General features: G+C 35.6%; 1 protein-coding gene across 1 annotated transcript; it reads left to right on the forward strand.

The window, feature by feature from the left end:
• Positions 1-1,468: 1,468 nt before the first annotated feature.
• FGL1 (fibrinogen like 1) lies at positions 1,469-16,426 on the forward strand. Its single transcript, XM_066549082.1, has 7 exons — positions 1,469-1,534; positions 6,712-6,898; positions 9,349-9,508; positions 10,235-10,332; positions 11,272-11,360; positions 12,230-12,417; positions 16,267-16,426. Exons 1-7 carry the CDS (start codon positions 1,469-1,471, stop codon positions 16,424-16,426), a joined length of 948 nt encoding a protein of 315 aa, XP_066405179.1.
• Positions 16,427-24,176: the final 7,750 nt, after the last annotated feature.

Here is a 24,176-nt window from a genome sequence, read left to right on the forward strand (position 1 = left end):
TGGCAACAGCTGCTTTCAAAACAGAAGTGACTGTAATAGCTGTAACTACTAATGTAATTTTACTAGCTGTGATTTTAAAAAGCATCCTAAGTATTCTATAGGTAAGGGTTGAAATCTGAGATTTGTTTGGTTTGTAATTTCTGGTTTTGCATGAAGTTTTCAGATATTGGTGAAAATACAGTTGGACTTGTCCAATTTTGCACAAACTTAAAAACATACTTCTCTTAAGCACCTTGTTTATCTCTGTACTGTAAAAAGCACAGTCTGCCAAAGTTCCACTCATATTTTATATAAATTCCTGTAGAAACATGAGTGGAAATTTTCATAAAGTTGTTTTTTCAATAAACACATGCTGGTATTGAGTCATTAATCACTATTAGAAGTTTTACACTTTGTCTAACCACAAATGCTTTAAATGTGTCACCATCCCTGGAAGCATTCAAAAAATGTAGATGTGGTCCTTAGGGACAGGCTTTAGTGGTGGACCTGTCAATATTAAGTAAAGATTCAACTTGATGATCATGGAGATCTTTTTCTTAATAACTTCATGGTAAGAAAAGCAGAGTAGACACATATTCTGGTTTAATTAGGTGTTAACAATGTTAAATGAAAATATTCATAGTTACAAAAGAAAAAAAAATTCCTCAGTTGATTGCTTGCAGAAGTTTAAGTAATTAATTCAGAATAGTTTATGTATAATCTTTGTAAATATTTTACTGATTGGAGGCCTTGTTTTCTCTTCTGTGAAAAGCACACGTCTGTCTATAAAAATGATTTTGAAGTTCTATTAGCTAACGTTTGCAAGGCAGTCAGATACAGTGGTGATTGGTTTGGCCCATAAAATAATTATCATGAGAAAATGGAGTTTAAAATGCTGTGGGTCATAAAGTGCAAAGTATTCATAGTTATCAGTTTAAAGATGCCATTCTTGTCACCAGTAGAATAAAAGCTGATAACTATTTTGGATTTTTCCCCCAAATTGCTCTATGACAGTAAAATTATCTTGATCCTCTCCTGGTGCACAAAATTTGCACAAATCTTTAGATCAAGGACAACTAGCCCAATTCAGAATTTAATTGTATATGATGGGGATCTTTCTCACAAATTTAAAAGGCCAACAAGGAATATTTCCCTGTTCTTCAGCTTGCTTAAAATGTTTCTGCTTTTGTCTTGAAAATAAAATGTGTGCTTTTGAATCTTGAATAGCTGTCCTATAATACACTCTAATATAAAGTGGCCAAAAAGAATAAATTATCATTTTACTGGCTTTTGGAGTTTTATTTTATCAGACTATTTTAGACATTTATAATAAATCCTGCATGCGCACTGTATTTACAATTTGCAAGAAAAGAATTATAGGTTAAATAGACTATTTTTTAATAAGATTTAAGATGTCAAGTGTAAATTTTTGTTTTAATGGTTAAGTTAACTAGTGTTTCCTTTGTTCCTCTACTTCACAGCTTCCAAAATGAAGATTTTGATAATGATTGATTTTGTCCTTGCAGCTAGCCTGATGGATGTCATTGGCAGCTCTGTAAGTTCTAGTAATTAAATATTTCTCTAGAGTTTCTTCTAAATACTGCATACCTTATCCTCCATAGTGCTCACAATGCACATCCCCTCCATAGTGCTCACAATCTCTACAGACAATGGCAGAACCTTTGATGGAAAAGATTAGAATTCATTAAAAAATGAAAGAATAAGGAAATATCTTCAAATAGTGTTTAGTGGGGACAAGTTTCCAATAATGAAAGAGGAAACAAATGCATAAGTTTACAATGGAAGGTCCATCACTAGGTAATGGTACTCAAGAAAGAAATCCTTTCAGTTTATGACTGGATCTGATATGAAAAAGGAGACAATAAATCTTTCCTAAAACAGGTATCATACGGTGCATGGAGGCACATTGTACAGAAGGCACACAATTACCATTCAGGTGTAATGCAAACTCAGAATTTCACCTGTAGTTTTGAGCAGCGTAGTTACAGAAAGGCAAAGCACGGGCACTCCTAAAGCAGTGGCTGCAGCAGTGCTATTTCTGGGCACTGACACCTGGCATGCAGAATTTTTCCATCTTTTTCCACCTTGTCCACTGGCCCTACAACTTTTTCTCAAACAAAATCCATAACTTCATATTCTTACTTGTTTCCATGTAACTACATTGTAGTTCACACTCAGAAACAATGATCAAAGCTCCTTCACTTCAAGCTCCCAAAACCCTCTCCTATACATTCTGTTTCTCCAACAAAAACCCTAATAAAATCACACTTACTCCACAGTTTAAAATACTTCTAGCCTCACCAATGCTGCACGGCATGTCATGGCTGTCCTTACTAGTTTTATATCCAGGTCCTAAATAGCAGAGACCTAAAGGGATTGAATTCTTGATTCATAATCGCCAAGGTGGAAGTAGTTGCTGAATTTACAACAATTGTTTGTAGATTACATTACCTTATGGAAAACTTTTGTTCAGATAAGTAGCTTTATAGAGGCAGAATGGGAATGACTCTCTAATCACTTCTGTTCAGTGGAGAAAAATATTACTAATTTCTGCAGAGGCCTACTGAGAAAAGAGGCATCACATTCAAATGCATTTACATATTTTTTAATTATTGTTTTTCATTTAGAATATTTTGGACTTAGTTGACCTTCTGAGTAAAAACTGTGAATATTCAGAACTTCATCTCAAAGTTTTCACCTTTTAATCTAATTAAAACACTAATTTCAATATAGAGTTATTTTGGAGCTAATTCATATTATTAAAAGTAGACGAAATAGCACCACAGGTAAAAAACTTGTATTTTTATAGTTTTAATTAAGTATTCCGAGTCCAATTTGTAGCAATAATTTTAATGGAAGGTCACTGGCTGCTAAATAATTCACACATTAATGAAAGTGAATGCACATTAATTGCAGCAGCTGGTTAAATGTAGGATTGTGTGCCCAAGAGCAGAGCTGTCAGCAGTTGTTAGATAATTGCTTCTCAATGTGTAGTGCAAACAGTTGCTTCACTGAAACAGACAGAACAGGTTGTGTTCAGTCTGGCTTCAGTCAGTGGGCACCACTGTCCACTGGAGATAGCCACAGTAAAATCCACATTTTCTTGAGTATTTCAACATTGTAATGGTTTAACTTTGGTCCAAACATAACAAATGGAATAGCAATATGTGAGAACTGTAATTTGCATTTTGCTTTTTTATTACTCTAGCTTTGCGCTGGTTTAACTTCAATGGTTTTTAAAGGATTTTCCTGTGAAAAAAAGGTGTAGCAGCACATTGCAAGAACAGTGTGGTAAACTGAAGATCTAAAAGCCACATTGATCCAATTGAAGTTACAGTTACCTTGTCATTATCCCATGAAAAAAATATACATGGAATTCCAAATATGAGATCTGTGGTTTTGCTGTTCAGCAGCAAAATCTAATGGGATTTGTCTGGAGTTGACAGAGAGACATCAGTGAGAATGCTGAAGCCAGGGAGAGAAGAGAAAGTATCAGATACCAGTACTTTTCATATGTAGGTTACTTTCAAAACTATTTCTGCTCAAGCATTTTTCTTTTCTTTTCTTATGCTGTAATTATTCAGTATGGCTAGTCAAATATTGATTATCACTTTTAATTTACTCTCACTTCCTAAGCATTAAGAGCTTAAAACCTTTCAAATAAGGAAATTGCAATGTGTAGTGTAGATATATCACTGTTCACCCCATCATAAGTGTATTGTCTGCAAAGCAGATGAAAATCAGCTCATAGTTACTAATTTTTTAATTAATTCATATTTTAAGTAAATAATAACAAAAGATGGATTTTAAATGCAAGTTTAAGGATAACATTTAGAGACACAGCCTGTTGCAGACTTGTGTTTAATTTGGCTCAAAGGAAAGGACCTTTTGTATGGTATACGAAGTGGTGTCATACTGAATTTAGACACCAAGTTTTTCTAAGGTAAGATACATTTTTTTCAAGAAGTTCTATTCTTGTACTATATAATTTAACCACAGAAGGAGAATGGCTTGTAGCAGTATGAAAGGGGAACTGATAAAGGCATTTCTTTCACCTGAAGGAAACACGTGTAGCTGCCTGTAGCTGCCTCTCCCAAATGCCCTGTCCCTTGCTCTTTCCAGAATGGAAGGTAGCTCTTTGTGGCTCAGATCTGCCACTGTCACAGAGGTTGCCCACCTGAAGTCCTGTCTGTGAAATTGTGAGGGCCTGGCAATGGGGGCCACCCTTTCCAGGACTCTCCCATTGCATGTTACCATGTTCTCCAAGCTTGTGAGGGCTGAGTTAAGACTGATACAGGCTAAACTTCTCAGTAAAAATGGTAACTATGGAAGGGTGGCTTCTTTATCACTCTTAACTTAGTATGATTAGAATAAATATTTGGTCTGACCGGGATCATGGGATTTTTTGGACAGCTTCTCTTTTATATTTAGCATTAGCTCATCATGGTGAGCCTGGAAATATTTTTTTTAATTAATTCAATTAATTTAATACTTTTTTAATTTATTCACTCTTTCTCAATCCACCTATATATCTCTTTCTCTCTCTCTAAAGCTCTGCAGTCCTCCTTTATTTTCTGTATTCACAGAGGACCAGACTGACTATTTGCAGTCACCTGCAAATAAGAAGCCTCTTCTGAATCTCCCATTGAATCAATTCCCACTGAGTACAAAATTCAGCTTTTGTGAAGGGTTTGTATGAAGCTGCAGACACAATTGAGACAACCGCCCTGGAGAGGTTGCACAATAAATAGTGCATCTTTTCTTTGTAATATGTCCCACATTAGCCAGTGCATACAGTCAAGTGCCATCCCTCTAAGCCACTGTAGCAACTTTGCATGCCCATGTATTTACCTATTTTCTTCTCTTGTTTCCAGCTAGAAGAAAATGATGATATGCTAAGCATCTCGTATAGCTATCAACAACTGAAAAAATATTTTCAAGCGAAGGTTCTTAAATCAGATAGAACTTTTGGGGTATTACTGTGTCGTTGGCCGCTGTGTCCCGCCAAAGATGTTTGTGCCTCTGGCCCTACAGCGTCCCCTTGTGGGCAAGCATCGCCGCGGTACCCCGGCAGCGCCGGGGCCGGCTCAGGGCTCCGCGCCGGGCTCAGCGCAGCGGCCCGAACTGCCCGGCGTGGGCAGCCCAAACACAGCGTGCTGAGCCTTTCCCTCTCGAACGGGTCGCTGACAAACTGCCTAGTTTGTCAGCGACCTGAAAAAATATGTATTTTTTTTAATATGTATATGTATATTTTTCTCCCCATTCTTTTATTTCACTGTGTACTTTCGATTGCAGTTTAGTATGAATTAAAGCAAGTCTCTGATACACTTCAGTAATACTTAAGGCAGAAGTCTGTCCTCAGGATTGTTCTGCACAGTCTTATGATCAAATTTTTCAGTTGAACTAAATATTGCAGACAAATGAAACAATTTGTTGGAAGTGTTCATGGACAACGTGTGAAACCTGAGCTTGATGCAAATTAAAGTATGCAGACACCACTGAGATGCACCTCACTATGCACTGCAGTATGCTATTGCAGACATCTCTGTAGTTTGGTATGATAGGGCAATGTTCTGAGACATCAATTCTTCCATATAAATGGCAAATATTGCAAGTCTACATGTAAATAATGTTCCCTATGAATAAGGTAGCACCAATTTAGAACTACTGCAAATTTGATCTTACCTGTCAGATTTCCAGAAAGTCACCCTTTGATTTTACCTTTACAGTGCTAGTTGTGCTCTTTTACAAGCTACTAAACTGTGCTTATATAAAATTTCAGTGTTACTGATGCAAAACCTCTGTCATGTTTCCAAAGGCTTTTCTCCCTCCCACTGAAATCAAATTTATTTAATATATATTTTAAACCATACAGACTGTTTTAAATTAAGTTCTCCAGATCAGGTTGTGTTCACTTTGGCTATTTTACCATAGTCTTTAATCTAAAACCAATTATTTATTGCTCAGCATGCATTCAGCATGTCAGAATTTGGAACAGCTATTTCACTATTCCAGCCCTTGAGGGTCAAGTGCTAGGTAACACTGTATCAGAATTACCACATTTCTCACCCACTCTGCATGGCAAAATTAAGTACAAAAGTCACAGCACAACATTGACTTTAACTTTTGTTTTAACGTTTATTTTTCATGTATATTCAGGGCTTCTTAGGGACTATTTTAGCATGCCAAAAATGAGCTTAAAACTTAACAGTATTTATATTGGCAATGTTAGGATTCTTATCATAAGAAGTGTGTAACTTAAAAGCATTCAAAAATGCACTATGAAGTTGAAAACATATCCATGTAGATTGCAGTTCTTTAAAACTCTTTAGAACCTTCACAATATTAGTAACAGGCTTCTCTGGATAGAAAATCTCTGTGCATGGAAGATGATAGAGATATTTTAGTGGTTTTCCTCAAAGTCCCTGCTGCATCTTTGCAGTTAGAGCAGGCAGCGCTAAAGAGAAGGTCTCTTTGCAAAGTGTTCATAGTATGTATGTTTTATATATTACATGCAGTAACATATGAAATAATTTTAAACAAAGTAGCAACAGAGATGGAAGTCAACATAGTGTCTGTGGGAAATTGTGACCAAAATATTTTATTCAAGTTTAATTTAATTTATGTTTTGGTTGGCTGGCTCTTTGTGTCACATGTTAAATATCACATAAAATTTATTGATTTTACAATAAGATATGTTTTCCTCTCTAGGATTTACAGAAATGTTTTCAAGAGCAAATACGACTTCAGGGCCAGGTGAGGCTTCTGGAGCACCGTGTGAAACAGAAGCAGTTAAAAATTATACAACTCTTAGAGAAGAAAGAGATTCAGTACAGAGATTCAGACAGAGAAGATGAAAACAGTGTCATTGACTTGGAAGGAAAAAGACAGTATTCAGGTTAGAAATGGAGCTATTCTTTTCATTTCCCTTCATTGTAATGATACCCAGAAGCTTTAGCACAATTGGGCCTATTGAGATATTGTTTTAAAAACTCCTTGTAGAATGTTTGTTTAAAACACAGTGCTCAGCTTTTACCTGGACCTGTTGTGCAGGGAAAAATTGCTAATGTCAGATTGTAGTAATCAAATCAGGATTTAAGAAGTTTACTGATTTATTAGTAGTGCATAACTTGAAAACAATCAGTTAACAATCATAACTTAAAAACAAACATAAATCTCAGCAATACAGCAGATAAATGCCAGTAATAGACATTTACAAAATGTTAATCAGGAGTTTCAGATTTCTAAATGCCATTCTTTGACTAATGTCAGAAGTTCTAGCAATCTCAAAAATAACTAACTACAGGGTTAGTTCACATTCATACATTCAAATGGTTGCCTGGGTTACAAGCAGCTGACTTTGTTCCAATCTGTAAAGTCCCTGAAACCTCCATATTTATACACATAAGCCTGGCATTATGGCATCTGCATCTCACTTTAATAACATTTTCAGTGAGTTGGATTCAGCTCATGACATCACAGCTTTTAAATCCTGGTTTAAAGTTGTTTTTCTAATTTCACCAGCACTCTGGTGGTGATCCACTCCTACAGTGGAAGGCTTATTATAAATACAGTGGAAGTAACATCATCCAAACTCTTGATATAATAAAACACCATCCAAAACAACAGTTGGATTGAAAATACAATTTAGGAGACTGACTTCTGGGTGTTGTTTGTTTCTATCTGTCCAGTGCTAGAAAGTCTTAACTACTATTATTTTTAATAGCCTTGATTGAATATGCTTGTAGTACTTATGCTGCTGGAAGAAATACCAATATATATAACATTTGATCTCAAGGCATCAAATATAACAAAACACCATTAATATGAAATAAAAAGCAGTTGTAAATCTGACATAAAAATTTTAGCTGTGTATTTATGTACTCAGCATTCTGGAACACTTTCTTTTTATTATTAGAGCTGACTTACTTGTTACTGAAAAGATTATTAAAGCCACATTTCTCTGAAAGATATTTGTCCTTTCTTAGCATATGCCTCAATTATGCCTTTTACGATGTTACTCTAATAAACAGATCTAACTTGTTCCTGTTTCTGATTATTTTTCCCCCATTATTTTTCAGCTTGGAAAAATGCCAAGCTTTTGGCATTTTTCTTTACAGCTTGGAAAATGCCTTTCCTGCTCATACTGTATTATTTTCTTAAACTGCTGTAGCATTTTAATATCAACAGAGCTGGATAATTTAAGTTAGATAGTGAGGGGGAAATTCCATACTATATACACCTGCTAAAAATTAAGATATGCTTGTGTTTTGCTGACCTACTAAGAAATTAATTTTCTCTAAGCCAGCCACACATTCTCTATAAAAACAACTTAGCTGTTATTTAAATCATGTTTTCTATTAGAGTTTATTCAAATTCTGGCATAGCTATTTGTTTTCAGTATAAAGTGATTATTTTCTATTTCTTATCTTCACTGACACTTTCACTGAAGAGAAATATAATAGTTTATAAAGTTCCAAGCAGGCCTGGAAGTTCAGCCAATTCAGAGAATTCCTTAAAGTTAATCAGCTCTACCTTAGCCAGGAAAAACAGAAATGCTGAAAATTATATGTCTTTTTTGTATGACTGCCTGATGTGGATTACATATAAACAAAGAACTCATTTCATTTCTTAATTCCTAGAGGAAAGAATATAAGATTATACAATTACATTGCTGTAATATTTCTATGAGCTCTGAATTTTGTTATTGTTGTAAATTATATTCATCAACAGCAATGCAGACCAGACTGTGAATGGTGACAAGCCAAAGTGGTATCATTTTACACATGCACTGCACTTTTTGAGCTTAGTCTTCTGTATTCTTTTGCTCCTATTTGATAGAAGGGACAGGAGAATAAGGCCTTGCAATTGTTTCTGGTTTTAACAATGGAGATTCCACACTTTTGTTTCTGGCATTTCTGTGAACTTTCTGGACATAGAAGTGCATGTTTCTTTTTAAAAGTTACTGTATGTTACATGTGATTTTAAGGTTGTAACAGGATTCTAATGTGGATGATACCACTGTAAATTAAAGTGACACCACTTAAAACAGAGGAATTATTTTGCTAGTCAAGTAGAAACAAAAATTGTCATATTTCACGATGTGAAGATATTATTTCAAAGATATATCAAAATAATTACAGGCCAGCAAACCTTTAGAGCAACACAAGTACAAAAGAATACCCAAAAGTCAAAGAAATGTGTTTGCAGAGACATTTCATTTTATTAGTGTGGTTCATATGTGACTTCTACATAACATGACTTGATTACTGTTACTGACTTGATTTCTGATTTTGCCATTAAGTACAGGACTAAAAATGTTGTGTCCGATTAATGTTGTGTGAACAGATTGTGCAGAAATCTACAATGAAGGCCATAAGCAAAATGGATTTTATAAAATAAAACCAATCCAGAGTCCCAGAGAATTCTTTGCATTCTGTGACATGTCTGAAGGAGGTGGCTGGACTGTGTTTCAGAGACGTTCCGATGGCAGCCAGAATTTTGATAGGTAGGTACTAGATTTGGTAATTAAAACTGGAAACAAAGTGAAGAAACATTAACCAGATGGTGCTAAGTTAAACCTGAACTTTAGAAGTATATGAGTAAGTTGTTATCCCAGATAAAAGGGAAGAATGGTTATTCTGTGGAACAGCCTCCAGATGGGATACCACTTCTGGTTCTGGCTGTCTTCTGTGAGACATCCGTTCTGATCTTTTTCTGACAACTTGTGCATTTGACACAAGGACATTTCAATGTCAAATGCCTTAACAACTGCTGGAGCAAGGACTCTTAATGATGAGGAAAGACTGCCTTCTGCAATTAGTAAAAAAAAAAACAAAAAAACAAAAAACCAAAAAAAACCAAGCAGTCTGAGGGCTCTTTGAGTAAAAATGTTCGCAAACATGTCTAGTGGAAGGATGAGAAACAAAGTACCTCAGCTGAAACAAGAGAGGTTCAGACTGGATATAAGGAGAAACTTTTTCACCATGAAAAGAGTCAGCAGGTTCCCCAAAGAGAATGTGCAGTCTCCATCCTTGGAAGTTTTCAAGATCTGAACAGACAAGTCCTGAACAAGTCGTGATCTCATGGCTGATTCTGGCTTGAGACTGACACTGGACTAGCTTGCCTCCTGAGGTTCCTTCTAGTCTGAGTTAATCTGTGATCTAGAATTGTATTATAAAACATCCAAATAAACTTGCTTTTTTGAGAAATTAGTAATTTATACCCATTTCAGACTCTGGGCTGACTATGAAGAAGGCTTTGGAAATTTTGTTTTGAAAAATGGTGAATTTTGGCTTGGAAACAAAAATCTTCATTATTTGACTAATCAAGGTAAGATTTGTATTGTAACAATAGTCTTATTGTTTCTGTTTCTTTGCTCTTTCCAGGCAATTTTTTTGTTTCCCCTTTTTGTTATCATAAATCCTGAGTTCTGTTGTTAGTCTGCATGGACTTCTCTAAGTTTCAGAAAAAAATACATTTGAATATATGTTTTCTAACAAAAGGTTCAAAACTGTCCTTAGGCCACTGGCATACTGAGAGCCCCTGTGAAACAGGGAACAGGAGACAGGAGTCTACCTTAAAATAATTGTCTCTATCCATTTTCCATCAGCATCACTAACAGTCCAGAGACGGGTATATGCTGTACCAAGACACTTATTCGGGGCTTTTTAGCTGTGTGGGCTATTACATGGAAGTAATTCTAGTCCAGTCCTCTTGATGAGGCCAGTAGTAGAAAGTTATTTCCATCCTTCTAATAGTCACTCAATGTAAGCTAACTTTGTTGTAAAATGCTGCTGATACAAAACTTACCCACTGGCTTAGCAGGCTAAATCATATGGAGATCAGTGCCACCAGGATGTGATCCTAGTATAACTTTATTTATTTTCAGAGTATAAAAATCTGATTTCCATAGGTGAAAATTTATTGATGAGTTTTCACTATGCTTTTACTACCACCTCAAATATTGTACTAAAATGTAAAACCTGTAAGGCCATCTTTTTTTACAATTTTTTCCCTACATTTAAAAATTTGTATTAAAATAATTCTAAAATTTTCTAGGCTGAATAGAATTCACTCAGGTGAATAAGGCAAAGAATAGCAATATATGATTTACTATGCATAAAGAAAGAAGATAAAACCCTATAAAATATGCTGAGGTGATAGAGATTCATGCAAAAACATTTTCTTTTTATCTTCTACTGTAAAGCCCAGTTCTGAAAAGCAATGAGATAGGCTAGTTCAACTAAAATAATTTGTATTTTTTTTAAGGGAATTATACTTTAAGAATTGATCTAACTGATTTTGAAGGAGAACGACGTTTTGCACAGTATGCAAGATTCAGAGTTGCAGGAGAAGAGGTAATAAAATATTAAATGACTAAATGTTTTAATGAAAATGTGGATTCTGTAGGCAAACAATAAACACACAGGTTCCCTAATTTCCATAAAGATTTGTGTAGAACCTTAATTTAAGGCTCTAAACCGTATTTTCTTTCTTACACATGCCTATAATTTTCAAATACCTAATAAAAGTGTTTTACTCTGATACATTAATTTCATACTTTCTGTAACTGATATGAATAATTTGGGTTAATAAATAGATAAAAGCAGTTTTTCTATGTTTGTTGATATTACCAACAATAATGTGTCGCTATAGGACACGAAATAAAACAACGGAGACACTGGAATCTCCAAGGTTAAAAGAAGGACATTTAATTTCTGACTCCAACTCCAATAGATTTTCAAAAGTGACAGTGAATTGGAAGGTGACAGTGCCACCTCTCCAATGACACTGGACAAACCAACAGTCCATCAAATTTCCCCTCCTCCAGAAAAGAATGCAAAACAATAAGTGTTTACAGAAAAGTGCATGAGAAAGTTCATTACAAGAATGTAAACATCAGAACACTTAGAAGAACTTAGAACAGGGTGACAATCATGGTAGAAGATATTCTGATTTGCTAATGTATACTGCTAGCTAGCCCTAATGTTATTTTTATTAAGTCATTTATACATATGGTTAATGACAAATTTTATCCCTGTTAAGCATCTCTACAGCCTTTCAGTATTAAGGACGTCGTGTCTAAGTGGCAGGACATTTTTTAGCATAAAAATAGCAGCAAATGGAACAGGCCAGGTTCTTCTTTGTGGTTTCACTCTCTGACATGCTAATGGCTAAAGACATACAGGAATTTAATTTTCTTTTCTTTCTTCACATTTTCTATTAGCATTCTTATGAGATGAGTTGTGGTGAATACTCTGGTACAGCAGGTGACTCCCTTACGGGTGGATTTCATCCTGAAGTAAAATGGTGGGCTGATCATCGAGGAATGAAATTCAGTACTAGAGACAGGGATAATGACAACTATGAAGGGAACTGCGCTGAAGAGGAAAAGGCCGGCTGGTGGTTTAACAGGTATTTTGATTTCATATGGGTACTGTCAACTATTCTGCTCCATGGGTATTCATAAAATAATAACACATGGTAGAAGATAGATTGGGATTTTTCATTTATTGGCAACGTGCCCTTGTCCCCTAGCAGATCTCAGTGCTGGTAAGACTGAGGCTCACCTTAGAAGGGACAGCACTTACTATGCAGCTCAGGCTGGTCTGTGATAATGGCACTTGCCACAGGTCATCTTTGTTATCAGGCAGTGAGGAGGAGATAATTCTGCCCCTCTGAGGTAAATAGATTTTACACAAGTAGGTCATGTAGAGTTTGCAGATACATCCCTGCTGTACTTCACTCTCGCATTTCTCTTGTGTTGCACTAGACCAGATGTGGCAGCACTGCAAATATCTGACAAGCTAAACTAGTGCCAGGTTATCAAGACTCATTTTTTTCACCTCACTTCACTGTACCTCACTCTTGTTATTCTTTCCAAATGGAGATGGTAATGTGTCTACTCAGTTTCTGTCAGTGTGCATGTCTGGACTGAGTGAAAGATTTTTTAAAATAGGGTTAAATAAGGGAATTTAAAAATTCTACTAACATGCAATATACCAAATCAAAAATAAAGGATAAAAATGGTAGCCTTAGCCTGTACAGATCATCTGTGTTCTTTCCTGTAATTAAGTAAATAAATATAGCCATGACGAGAAGCTCTGTAATCAGCTGTGTAATAGAGAGGTTTAAAATACAGCTCAGGGAGGCACACTACTCTCTCACTGTGCTCTCAGTTCCCTTGGCAAGAGGTGCCAGGCTGGATCAACTCCATTGTTTCTGTTGTATCATCCTTTGTTTCTCTTTTTAACTCCTCATTTGTCAAATTCTGTTTTCATAAGCAGTCAGTGACCACCTTAACTGATATGATGTAGCTATTAACTCAGTGTTTCACAATTAAGTATTTATTTTAATATATTTGCATGGATAGTCAGCCAGCAGAGTGTCTGAGACTTGGAAAAAGTCACATGTAGACAATGTTTTTTTGCATTTCTCAGGAAAACTAAGATATAAAAGGGAAAGACAACTATTTTGGAGCTTCTTTTCCCATGAAATCAGAGTTTTTGTAAATTTAAAGGAGTATCTGGACCTCAAATCACATAAAACTGATATCATGCCATGGATTTCATCAAGACTGAATTACCAATCACTTTTAGACCACTAAATAAGTTTTTTGCCTTTTAAAAACTTTTTTTTAATATTGGATTGATCTGGACAAAAGAATGACCACTTTGCAAAAGTAGCTGCACAGCGGAACTTGACAGTTATTTATACCTTGTAGTTGGTGCTACATAACTTCTAAAGATAGCTGACTCCTACTGGGCTAGTTCTTATTATGGTTGTGTAGCTCATGCTCTTAAAGTGACAGTCTAGCTTGATAATGAAAGTGACTTACTAACAGTGTTATTTCACTGCTTTGTTATTGAATTTTTAATGTTAAGCCTATCATAAAACTGAACATTGCAAAGTACTAGAAAATGTCAGTATCAGTAAGTCCTACTCAAAAGGACAGTACTGGCAGAAAAAGAAAAGCACTCACAAAACACATATTTGTCATGCACAGATTAGCAAATATAGAAGGAATTAGTGCTCTTGGCTGGTTTGCATAAGAGCTCCCAGCTATGAAGGAATTGTTTATAGCCAGCTCTATGCTATCAGGACTAATGAAATACAGAAAAGCCCAGATAATATGAAAACCAAGGGACGTGACACAAGTGAGGCCACATGGAAGTAGCTCAGAGTTAGTTGCAAGCCACCAGTCTCGCTCCAGCTCGGCATTTGTTGTCCTGGACTTCTGCAGAAAAATCGCCCCTTTTGTAAGCAGAGATTTTTATCTTGAATGCAAGTCCACAGAGCTGGGTTCACTCTGGTACAACGTGCAGGTCATAAGCTTTCCAGTACCCAGGGTATTGCAAAGCTCAGAAGTAGCTCATAAGTAGTGAGATAAAGTTCATAAAGGTTCATAAGTAGTGACAGTGCACAATTCCAGTTGGACATCAGCTTACTCTCTCCCAGCACTCCCATTTTTAGTTATACCATGTATGGATGGTAAGAGGGATCTGTTAGGCAACAACTTGGGGCCAGATATCACTAACTCAAGCCTCCTGCCCTACCAGTCATCCCAGAGACTGCATAACTATGTTCATGTGGGGTCAGTGGAGTCAATAAATCCAGACAGAATTCAAAGGGTTCTTCAGGGAAACAACTCTTATATATGTCACACAGTTAATACATAATTCAGCTAAAATATCCATGGACAGTTAATACATAATTCAGATAAAATATCCATGGACAGTTGAGAGTTGGCTGTACTTTTGAAACTACTGCAGTGTAGTTTTTAACTTTATATTAGCCTATTGAAAAGATAGGAGGAACACAGGCTGACTTTAAGGTATTTATTGACTTGTGAATAATGAATGTTTTTTCACAATATCATATCACAAGCCAGTTGTTAACTTAGTATGTACAGTTACTTCAGACAACATCTGCTTGGATACTGAATACTCTGATTTTCACTATTCATGCTTCCCAGCATTAATTAAGACTTTTTTACTGGCTCATATTGCTGTTGGCAAAATTATGGTGTGCCTTCTTACGATTCTTTTAATGAAATCTGTGTTTTGATTCAAAGTAGGCAGAGTGCCTCCTCATTGCAGAATTTGTATGATTAGAAAGATTAGGTCAGCTCTGATACAAGCTTGTCATTCTCAAAAAACAAACTCAGTTTTGATGTCCACAATTTATAAGCTTTCAATTAAAACATTAAAAATTGTAAGCAATAAATAAGGATATATAGATGAGAATTTTCCTATCGAGTTTTTGTCAGTTTTTATCTCAGTTCTCAAAAACTTTGTTAATGAAGTGTGAGCAAAGCCAAAAAGACTAAGATTTGCCAGTAACAAAACTCATAAGGTTATTTGGAATGTTTTCTGTGTGCATATTTTCTGAAGTCTGCTTTTGGAATCCATCATGGTGTTCAACAGCTAGATATTAACAGCATTTATAATGAAATACTGAATTGGCAGATAAACCAAGCTGATTCATCACAATGTGCTGCAGAAGGAACAGCCAGTTTGCTCTCCACATAAATATCTAAGCTTGTTTCTGGTAGAAACCAGAAATAAACCAGAAACCAGGCAAATATCAAGGTTGTGCTGTTCCCTTTTCAAGCCTTTTGGGTTTTGCTAGGGTTTTCTGTTTGTTTCAACCACTGTATTTAATAAACTATAACTGCATTTCTGCCTGAGTCTGTTAAAAAACAACAAAACCCCCTCTACTTTGTGTAGTCAAATAAAATGCCAGCTCGGGTGATCCAGTGAATTGGTACACATGTAATTAGCTGTCAGAATTCATCTTTGTAAATAGAAGGCCACAGGTGGGCAGGCAAACTGATGGTGGTATTCAGGTTTTGTCATACAAAATACCATGTGGTGTAATTGGAAAACCTACAGGGGGCTACTCTGGAACATCAGAAAAACACAACAGTATTTCTTTCCCAGAGTGTGGTGTATGCCCTGCTGTCTACCATCCTGAACAACTCTGGAAAAATTTTCCACTGAAACAAATTAGCAGGAAAAACTAGTAATGTCAAAAACCATGGAAAGAAAAAGCAGCACTTTTGGTTAAAAGAAGCAAAACACATTTGCAATTCTTCCCTAATTAAAACACTGTTGTTTATGCGCAAATGCAAATTTATGCAGCTGTCAAACTAGGCTGGCATCAACATGGCAAAATTTTTTGACTCACAGAGAAATAAATAACAAATGCATGAAACTTTTCAGCAGGAGGCCTTATTGCTGTTTCCCTTTACTTTCCCACCAGGTGTCACTCTGCCAACCTGAATGGTTTGTACTACAGAGGTCCCTACACTGCCAAGACAGACAACGGGATTGTTTGGTACACCTGGCATGGGTGGTGGTATTCTCTGAAATCTGTTGTCATGAAGGTCAGACCGGCAGACTTTGAATGTAATATTGTTTAAGTATTCTATTAACACGATTCACCTGATTAATCTTTTAGGAAATTAATTCCAAATCAAAATGGGCAGATTTTTAGTTTTCAATCTATGCATATATAAATTTGGAATGATTCCTCTGCAACCAGTAGTTTTATGAGATGTAAGTGAAAAGACAAGATAGCCTATGAAGCTTTAGATACAAATATTAATGCTAATGGGTCCAAGTATTTTTTTAAAAAGACACGTGTTCACCTAGGAATAAGGACATCTTCATTAAGAAGGCAAATTTTTGCCTTTCCAGTAACTCCAAATCCTTCACCCATAAACAATGGCATTGTTACTGTGCTGTCTCAAAAATGAAAAATAATTGTACTTACACAATAAAAACCCTACTCAAATAGAAGCATAAGGTTTACTCAGTGGATGGAACATGCCTGCTTTGGAAAGGTTCAAGACTTTAGAAATGAGTTTCCTGTAAATCCCTCTGATGTAAAGGTTGCATGTGTTGTGTACACAGTGTACATAAAAGGTTTAAAGAATGAGGCAGGGAACTGAAGAAAGACAAGGGGTGCTGCCAGGGTACAATCAATTGAATCCAGCATAGAGAAGTGGATTGTCTGTTTTTTGCTGAGGCATTTCTAGGGCTGGTCACAACATTTCAATAATTTTCAAACGTTTAAAAACGTTTTTAGATGGACAGTAATTATGCTTTTCTCCTTCTTGGTAACCATAAAGCTTTTTCTTTTTCCTTTTTCTTTTTTCTTTTTCTTTTTTTTTTTTTTTGGTCTTTTTTTTTCTTTTTTTTCTGTTAGATTTTACAACTCTAATTTTGAATGTCCTGTCTAGTCACTTCCTCTCCTTTCCCTGTATACTTGTCTGAACTCTCTGGGCTTTTCTCCATCTCAAGTTGCATATCCATATTTTTCTTGTACAAGAATAATGGTAAGAGAGACTTTGCTTACCCCTGGCTTTTGTGCCTGGCACTACAATAGACTCTAATAGCCAGTAATAACAAGAGTTGCTGATTAGTGCTTGCTGCCCTGGAGAAGATAGGAATACTCTCTAGAAAGCTATCCAATGAAATGTAGTCCATTCCTGCTGGGCAGATGCAAATGAAGACTTCAAAGAAAATATGGACCTAAGCTTGCTTTCCTAAAATAATTTTGCTTTTGTGGCTGAACTGCCACTCTCTCTTCCCCTGTCCAAATACAGTTTTGAACCTGGCAGCCACTTTCAATCATGCTTAAAATAATGAAACTAAGTTTTGGTAAAGGTCAGTTTATAACTACATTGCTATGAATACAGGACAGCTGAATTATAACTCTTTGCATGGCAATTTTTCCTTCCATTTTCATCCTCCTGAAACAAAAGTTTGTAAAGAATCCTTGAGAGAATTGCATGGAATAAGGGAGGGAGGATGTTTGTAACAACTGGGGGAAGAAAGAGAGTTCTTATGAAACAATCTCACTCAATCAGATAAATCATGCTACACCTAAACTAAAACAAACGAAAAAGTGTGGAGAAAAAACAGGGCTCAGGCAGCTAAAATAATGTTATAATGCAAAAATTGTGCCAATGAAAATCTGCAGTATAAAGCTTATAAGGTGTCTTTTTTTGTGGTAGTAGCAGATATTCTAGATAATCCAGTCTTTCACTTGATGTATCAACTGATACTGTGCTAGAGATTTCTAGCCTTTAGCACATCCCTGTACCCATGCACGAGAGGACCAATGAACAGTTATTCACCTGCTTATTTTGAACTTTGTTTAATTAGTTTCACCAAATTATACTTGGTATCTGGGAGGAAGGTCCATCTTGTGTGTGTGTAAGGGGGTTAAGGGGGAGGGAGGGAAGTAAAGAGAGAGAGGGAGAGAGAGAGAGAGAGAGATAGTAAGAGAAATTCAACATTAAAACAGAAGATCTGATAAAGTATTTTTATTCAATTTTATTACATGTAACTGAAATTGGGTTCCTATGTAACTATGCAAATGTCTGTAGGTATGGGTTATTAATAATGTGATGGAAGTTTTAGAGTAGTTGAAAAAATGTTGTAAGTTCAGTATTTCCCATAACAATTTTCAAATTATTTTTTCACTCTAAGAGGAGAAAGCTTTAATTATTAGGAAAAAAACCCCAAACAAACAGAATGTCATTATATAGGATTTGTAAAAACATCTTTATTTTTTCACTAAAATGGAAAGATTAACTCACAAATTTGGAGTATCAAGGCATATCATATTCCACCAAAATAAAAGACAAGGAAGATTCATGCATAGGAAAGTTGGATTTTCAGTGCAAAAAAAAGAAAAAAACACTTTGAAAATTTACAGATAGTGCTCACAAAATCTATGATAATTTTTAATATACTGCAACATAAATCCTAATGAAATCTTTTGGCTGAGTGAGGGTGCTTTTGACATATTCTGATATAAAATTTAACTCCTTTTCTTTACTGTAAATCATAAAATGAAGAAGACTCAAATCTGTCTTTGTACATCTTCAAATGCACTTAGATGTTTATTTGGACTGAATGCTCTTCTGAACAAGGAAGCATCTAGCATACTGTCAACAATATACAAATATTGTAATTTTAATTTCCACCACTTTTCCATGGCCTTTCTTTGTGCAATAAATCTTTCTGACCACATGAAAAGTATGTGAAAGTGTTGTAATTCAAAATGGTCATATAATTGTTCTTAAATAAACAAACATTTATTTTCAAAAGGGAAGTTTTAATAGCTACCAGGCAAGACACAAGGTTGGAAGAGAATTCTTTCCTCTGCCAGGCTTGCCTGTTCACATGAATTTATTTTCTTAACAGGTACAAACATGTTCTAAATAGTCTTTATTATTACAAGATAGCAGAACACAGGCTAGTTTATTTGTTCTGGTGTTAGACAGAACATTGTTCCCAAACAGCTGAAAATGAATACATACTATTTCATAGAAATCATTTAACCCAAAAGAAGAAGAAGAATTGAGGAAATAGCAACGAAAATGTTTTGTTAGTCATGTTAATAAAGAACATCATGATATCTACCAGCAATGTGGAATCAAAAATATATATTTTTGTAATATCTGTTCAAGGGAAACACTCGTATTTTATTTCTATGTCTGTGTTCTTGCATTTGCTCAACATATTGGAGAGTAAAAGAATGGAAACCACAATCCCAGATGAATTAAATGAACATTAACAGAGCCTTTTATGTTACAGCATTTGTTTTCCCTAGAATATGTAGAATGCATTGATAGAGCTGAGGTACTAAAGTCTGGCCTTCCACAGGAGATTCTTCTCTTCAGCTCTAATGTTTTGCTACAGTCTACCTCTCCTCACCATTCCCAAAACTGTTACTTCTCATACCAATATCTGAATGCCTTTTGTAAGTATAACATTTTGTTCTGTTAGAGCTACTTCTTCTTGCTCTTGAAATGGTACACCCAGAAAGGAGATTTGAACCATAGGTTGCCCGGTCTGTCAACATTCCTGTCATGTTCCTTTAGTTCACTTCTCATCTCAAAAGAACAAGCTAATTTTTTGCTCATTTTTCGTCAGCAGTAAGTTCTCTTTGGCAGTTGTAACAGAGGTAGAAAGAGCAGAAGTATCCAGGCAAGTATTCTGTATCTAAATTTTGAAAAATTGGAAACATTTGCACTTATTTCTGGGTTGTGGGGTTGGGTGTTTTTTTGTTTGGTTGGTTTTGGGTTTTTTTTTTTTTTTGTAGGGGGAGGGTGGGTTTGTTGGTTTTTTAAAAATTATTTATGAAGTGGTCAACTCGGAAAGCAAAAATGGACCTTTCAAAACCAGGAAGTACTTTGAAATGAGTGTGAGTATGCTTGCTATTTCCTCAGAGCAGGTCTGAGAATTGGGAATTTGGTAAGGCTTCAAATATTTAGCTAAAATCCATATGCTCAGAGGAAGGTTCAAATTTTTGTTGAAGTGCTTCTTCAAAGAGGGTATAAAACTTTACAGTGATAGTGGCTTTTTTGATGCTTAATTAAGTTTTTTTTTTTGTTGAATACATAGTGTTCATCAAAATTTTTCTTTTCCAAGTACCTGAGGGCCCTCTTAATCTTTGTTTAGTGCAGGATGAAATCCAGCTTGTCATTGCTATATCTTCAGTTAACTAAGACAGTTCCTCTTAATCCCACCCCAATGGTAAATAGACTGCATCAGAAACATAATGCTGATACACAAACACTGAATAAACAACCTTGGGGCCAAATTCATGTTTGTTTGCTTGCAGAAGAAGCAAAATATGGCCTTTGCATACAAGCCACAAGCAAACCATCTTGTAGCTCACTTTTCTGTCCTTCCTCAGCAAGCCATAAACACCTGTGTTTAAAAGTTCCTTTTACCTTTTTTTGTACAGAATTAAGCTGGGGTTTTTTTCTTCCTGTCTTAATGACAGTCAGATTAAAGACCTGTTAGTTGTCATTTGCATACCTGTGACTGTCTGTCCTAATGAACCTGGGTAGCTCCGAGGTTCTGCAGAACCTGAGCAAAGGCTCCAAGCAGCTAAAGGATGTTCTTAAGGCGCCTATAATGGCAGTTGTGAGAACAGACTGGACTGAATTATTTAATGAATATGTCACCCAACACTACTGGCAGGAAGATAAACAGATTCCTCTTACAGGTAAATGATTCTCACAAATGATTACCTGAATTTCAGTGCATCCAGTTTTGTTGTCCTTGCAAAAGGTCACAATTTTCAATCCATGCAAAATTATATTGCCATGGGAGCCCCTGGTCTGGCACTTTATGCAACATGATAGTTCATATTAAATGAACTTAGAACATTAGTTGAACACAGGCAAGTGGCATATGAGCCAAAATGGTTTTATGTTAGTGATATCCTGCACTAGATGGTGTTCTGTATGTGGGTTTTATTGGGCAATACTAAATTCATAAACTAGTACAACATTTCTCCTGATTAAGTTAATTATTAAATGATAAAAAATAAGGGAAAAATATTTAGGTTAACTTTGTCCTTAACTAATTTTTTAAATAATACATGAGTACCTGAGGTTAACTTAATGGTAGAAATTCACAGCACCTAATTCACTTGAGGTACAGCTCATTTATGTAGTTAAATTGTGTTCTTTTTTTTTTTTTAAGTCTTGCATTACAGCAGTAGTTTGTGTCTTCTGATGAAGCAGAAACAAAACTGTGCAAGTTCCAAACACTACTTGAACTAACTTATCTGTACTACTGCATTCCTGCTGTGATTCCTCTACTGCTCTTCCCTGTTGGGATAGCTTCTATTTTTCACATCTCAACTACTAGGAAATTCAAGGCAACTTCCCTAGTGACGCCCATCTTTATATCATAACACAAATAATACAGCATTTGAATGTTTCTTGTGATCAAGAAACTGAGATTATGTGACTACTTATGGCACAAGCAGGATGAAGTGCTTGGGCCATACTGAATTCACTGCAGAGAGAACAGGAATCCATCTCCTGCCAAAATGCCATAGATCCACCTGGGAAAAATACTTCCTTACAGAAATCAGTGGGTTATTCATGTACTCAGCAAATATAAAATTCATGTTGCATGTCACTGCTAGATGTCTTGCAAGTCCTATTCTGTAGGGTAGTATTTAAGTTTGAATTGTTAATGCTTGCAAGACATGCAGTCACATTGCCTTGTGATAAAGGGTTTTTAATGATTGCAGTGTATCGCTTTTAAAAAAATTTCTAATAACTTTGAGTATTTAATTTTAAATATGTCATTGAAATTTCTGAAATAAGGCTATTTCAAATTGTTCCAGTTCTCTGTCTCTGAATCCTACCTCTCTTACACAGCAAGCTTAATGAAAGATCTCAGCACAATTCTCATCTATTTCTCTAACTTTTCCTAACAAGGGGTTAAATGAAAACAGAAAAATCATACCAATCTGGAAGAACACAAGCCTCTCAAGCTAAAATTTCTAAGCAAAAAGCTCTTGGATACTGAAGGAAGGGAAGGGCTTCCTTCATATGTTTACACAACCTGAATAAAACAAGTCATTAATAATACAACTTGGAAAAAATAGTCATTAAATATTTGCAATCCATGATAATAACTTAAAGTCTACTTTCTATTTCCCTTTAACATTCCCAACTTCCCAAAGCACTTGTGCTACTAAATCTGACATGAAAGTTTCATACATAAGAAAATAACTGGACACCTTTCCTGCTGTGTTTTTTTCTCTCCCCAAAAGAATTAAGAAAATTAATCTCATGCAAATCAATAGAGTCCAGTAACGTTACCATGGGGATTACTTATGTATGTCATCTGCTTCTCAAGCAGCTCATTTCTATTGTATCTCAAAGAAAACACAGCTTTAACAACAGACCTTTTCTGTTATTCTACTTTCTCATTAAAAAGACATCAACCACATTCATTATTTAGTATTCTAGAGTGAGTGTAGCCCTGTTAGTCTGGATGTGCTCTGTAATTCATCATATACTAATGACCAACCATCTTCTCTCATGTTACTGGAACAACAAAAATATTTAGGTATGTCCAGCAAGAGCTGGGAAGAGCACCAACCAAGAAGACAAGGGAGAAACGGCCCAAAACATCTCAGGTGTACTTGTTGATGCATGTGAGAAGAGGCTATATATTCTCTAGAGAGGTGACAGGGTGTCTTTGTCGTTCGTACACTAATTAACCCGCAACCCCAAAATTCAAGTGAAATTAAGACATCCTGCAGCTTTTCAAAGAACACCATCAGGAAAGATGAGCAATGAGACTGTCCAACATAGGAAAAATTTCTGACAGAAATAAGAAAGCGTGTTATGAAATTCACTGTTGAGATATTCTGGTACATCAAACAGTGACTGTAAAGACTTCCTTAGAAAGCAGCAGCACCATAATGATTTCAGCAGGTGAAATATAATTGAGTATTTACTTTTGGTTCTTACTTAATGGGCAGCTTCTTCATATAAGGCAGCTTTAAAGAAAATACTCAACTCTGTATCCTAGACTTCTCTCATGAAAAGCTCTTACCAGAAAATACAAAAGACTACCTGTTTCACAAGGACAGACACCACATTATGGTTCTGTGCAATATCAGTGAGGATACTGATATTTTTGAAGTACATAGTGGAAGCTGATGTCTGGCAGCTGCCTTGTCTCTGTTGTCTCTGTTATTCACCTCCATTTTTTTAACAGGATCTCCTTTCAGTTGAATAGCATTGGAACCCAAAACGTAAAATGAGACTTGGGAGAAGTCAGCTGCTAATAAAAGGTTCCACTGTCTTTTCTTGCTGACCCAATAATTTAAATGCAAGCAAGTCTGATGTGATATCAGAGAAAGCCTTAATTGAGGGGTACTTATGCTTACTCATTAAAAACAAGTAAGTTTCAGCAGACTGCTTTCTTGGAAATGCTGTGATATACTCAGATACAAATGTGTTTCTTACATTATTTTAAGCAAAGCCTGGATTCTTCTCTGAAAGAAAAAAGTACTGCAGTAGTGTTTATTTCACTGCCTATTTTACCATCCAATCATTGTGTTAAGAAAAGAAGTGACCAAAATGAAAATCCCTTCTTTGGGACACAGAGATTTTGAAAGCAAGGAAAATCTGGAACCTTCTGACTCGTGGATCTCATTTTTTAAATATAAAGAATAAGCACCAAATATGTATTTTTTCAGTTTAAGAAGTGAAACCCAGAATTTGAAGATGTAAAATAACATTAACATTTTTCCCCATGACTTATATTCTCTGAATCATGTAGCAAGTAATTGAATTTTTTCATACTACCCTCATGTAAGGGAAATATAAT

The sequence above is a fragment of the Molothrus aeneus genome, chromosome 4 (assembly GCF_037042795.1).
Source record: "Molothrus aeneus isolate 106 chromosome 4, BPBGC_Maene_1.0, whole genome shotgun sequence".
NCBI classification, from domain to species: domain Eukaryota; kingdom Metazoa; phylum Chordata; class Aves; order Passeriformes; family Icteridae; genus Molothrus; species Molothrus aeneus.

What these genes read in the sequence shown, in the direction of transcription:
- FGL1 (XM_066549082.1), top strand. Translation starts at nt 1,469, where the DNA reads ATGAAGATTTTGATAATGATTGATTTTGTCCTTGCAGCTAGCCTGATG. An exon ending in AGGAAAAAGACAGTATTCAG is followed by an intron (nt 6,899 to 9,348) that starts GTTAGAAATGGA and finishes TTGTGTGAACAG; the next exon opens with ATTGTGCAGAAATCTACAAT. An exon ending in TCAGAGTTGCAGGAGAAGAG is followed by an intron (nt 11,361 to 12,229) that starts GTAATAAAATAT and finishes ATTTTCTATTAG; the next exon opens with CATTCTTATGAGATGAGTTG.